Source organism: Chinchilla lanigera, unplaced genomic scaffold, assembly GCF_000276665.1.
Source record: "Chinchilla lanigera isolate Chin_1 unplaced genomic scaffold, ChiLan1.0 scaffold00035, whole genome shotgun sequence".
NCBI lineage: Eukaryota > Metazoa > Chordata > Mammalia > Rodentia > Chinchillidae > Chinchilla > Chinchilla lanigera.
In genome coordinates this window covers 13,039,349-13,041,840 of record NW_004955436.1, presented here as the reverse complement: position 1 = coordinate 13,041,840, position 2,492 = coordinate 13,039,349, and the positions used below count along the sequence as shown (strand labels likewise).

Genomic DNA, 2,492 nt, shown 5'->3' with positions numbered 1-2,492 from the left:
ACTATGGGATTCAGTCTTATGGGTTTTTGGCATTTGCAATAATTAAGCTACTTCCCTGAGGGAACAGAGTGTTTGGGGAAGTCACTAGCTTTGTTAAATTAGGATAAGAATCCTAGCAAAAGCTGGCAATCAAATCTGCCTCAGAAAGGAGAATATTTGATTTGAAGACACTTCTTACATACAATAAAGGAGACAAAGCAGAGAAATTCTTTTAAAAGAGAGATAAGTAGAATTGTACATAAAAGCAAAAGTTTCACTGAGTGTGTTTAGAAAGATAATAACTTTATCAGATGAGACTATTTCTCAGTTTCTAAACACGAGAATAAGGGTTTATGGGTATAAAGAACAAAGATCAAATACACTCATACTAACTGATATTTTATATCATCTTTTGATATAATAACATACTTGGTCATAAGGAAAGCAATGTTCTCAGGTATCAAAACAAAACCATGAACAGTGATCTGACCCCTTCTGCAGCTGCTCAGCTGTGCTACGAGAACTTAAATGGATCTTGTGTCAAAGCGCCCTACTCCACAGGCCCCCGCCTGCTTCTCTACCTGGTGTTCGGCTCCGGGGCTGCGCTGGCTGTCTTTGGAAACCTGCTGGTGATGACTTCCATTCTCCACTTCAAGCAGCTCCACTCCCCAGCCAACTTTCTGATCGCCTCTCTGGCCTGTGCTGACTTCTTGGTGGGGACGACTGTGATGCCCTTCAGCATGGTCAGGTCTGTGGAGAGCTGCTGGTACTTTGGGGACAGTTTCTGTAAATTCCACTCTTGTTTTGATATATTATTCTGTTATTCTTCTATCTTCCACTTGTGCTTTATCTCCATTGATAGATACATCGCTGTCACTGACCCTCTGGTTTATCCGACCAGATTCACTCTTTCTGTGTCTGGCATGTGTATCGCTTTCTCCTGGCTGCTTGCTCTTGTCTATAGCTTTTCTGTTTTTTACACAGGGGCAAATGAAGCTGGGCTGGAGGAACTAGTGAGCGCCCTCACCTGTGTGGGAGGCTGTCAGATCACAGTCAATCAAAGCTGGGTCTTGGTCAGTTTTTTCCTATTTTTCACTCCTACACTTGTGATGATAAGTGTTTACTTTAAGATTTTCCTGATAGCTAAGCAACAGGCTAGGAAAATTGAAAGTCTGAGCAGTAAGACTGCTAAATCATCAGACAGCTACAAAGACAGGGTGGCCAGGAGGGAGAGAAAAGCAGCCACAACCCTGGGAGTCGCCGTGATAGCTTTTCTGATCTCATGGTTGCCGTACTACATCGATTCCATCATCGATGCCTTCCTGGGTTTCATCACACCCACATACGTGTATGAAATACTAGTTTGGATTGCTTACTACAACTCAGCGATGAATCCTTTGATTTATGCTTTCTTTTACCCTTGGTTTCGAAAAGCTATCAAACTAACTGTTACTGGCAGAGTGTTGAGAGAGAATTCCTCCAAAATAAACTTGTTTTCTGAGTAGAATTTTGTTTTGATTGGAGGAATTGAAGAGTTTCACAACAGATTCATCAGGGGGAAAGTAAAAGATCATCAACATGCAAAATCTCTTAAAGTAAATTAATTGAAGCATGCTTAAACTTGGACACAAGTCAAATCAAGGTGAACTTCGGGTGCAATGTTCCTTGGCAACTATAACATTAAACCTACTAGTAATGGAAAGAACATGACCTTAGAGCCAACTCTGCTATTTATCCTTGTGATCTTGGGCTTGGTGTTCTCTGACCATTTCTTTGTAGTATCCTCCAGAAAATTTAAGAGAATACATGTAAAGGACATGCTACAGTATATTTTTAATTCTAAGTCCTGGCATCTGATTCTTTATAACACCTTAGTCCCTGGACATATCATCTCTCCCATCTTTTTATTGTATTTTCCTGATAAAATGGGAATGAGACTGAGAGAAACTTTGAGATGTGCCAGCCCTTTGCTTGGAGAAGCTATGAGGAGTCTCTGTGGGGATTAACTTTATGTCTCCAGGATGACATTTTAGAACTTTAAAAAGCAAATCAAGAAATAGATATATTAATTATAAATCAGTTCCTTTGTTTGCAATGGGAAAGAAAACTAGCATTCTAAATAACCACAGCCATTCACATTTTACTAACCATGACACGAATGTGCAGACCCTGGGATTCAGACAGTAGCGCAGCTCACCCTGAAATATCCCTCCCCTCCAGTGGGGAATGTGGGCAGCCATTGAACTCAGACTGTTTTGAGGTATTGGTGAAGAGGTTTTTTATATAAATTATTTAAGAAGAACAATTTTTGATTGTCATATAGAAACTATCAACAAAGCTCTATAGAAAGAGCCATTGGAAGGAATAATTGATGTAATTCAACAATTTAATCTATAAAATTCACTCATTCCTACTATATTGAAAATAGTGGTTTTCTTGTACAACATCTTTCCCCTTAAGGCTCAAAGGAGGGTCATTCAGATAAACATACCTTTGAAGCAGTAAGGTGGGAT

General features: G+C 39.8%; 1 protein-coding gene across 1 annotated transcript; it reads left to right on the top strand.

The window, feature by feature from the left end:
• Positions 1-283: 283 nt before the first annotated feature.
• On the top strand, positions 284-1,484 carry LOC102004517 (trace amine-associated receptor 7a-like). The gene is made up of 2 exons (XM_013516593.1): positions 284-306; positions 437-1,484. The coding sequence occupies exon 2, from the start codon at positions 453-455 to the stop codon at positions 1,482-1,484; it is 1,032 nt and encodes a 343-aa protein (XP_013372047.1). The 5' UTR covers positions 284-306; positions 437-452.
• The last annotated feature ends 1,008 nt before the right edge of the window (positions 1,485-2,492 follow it).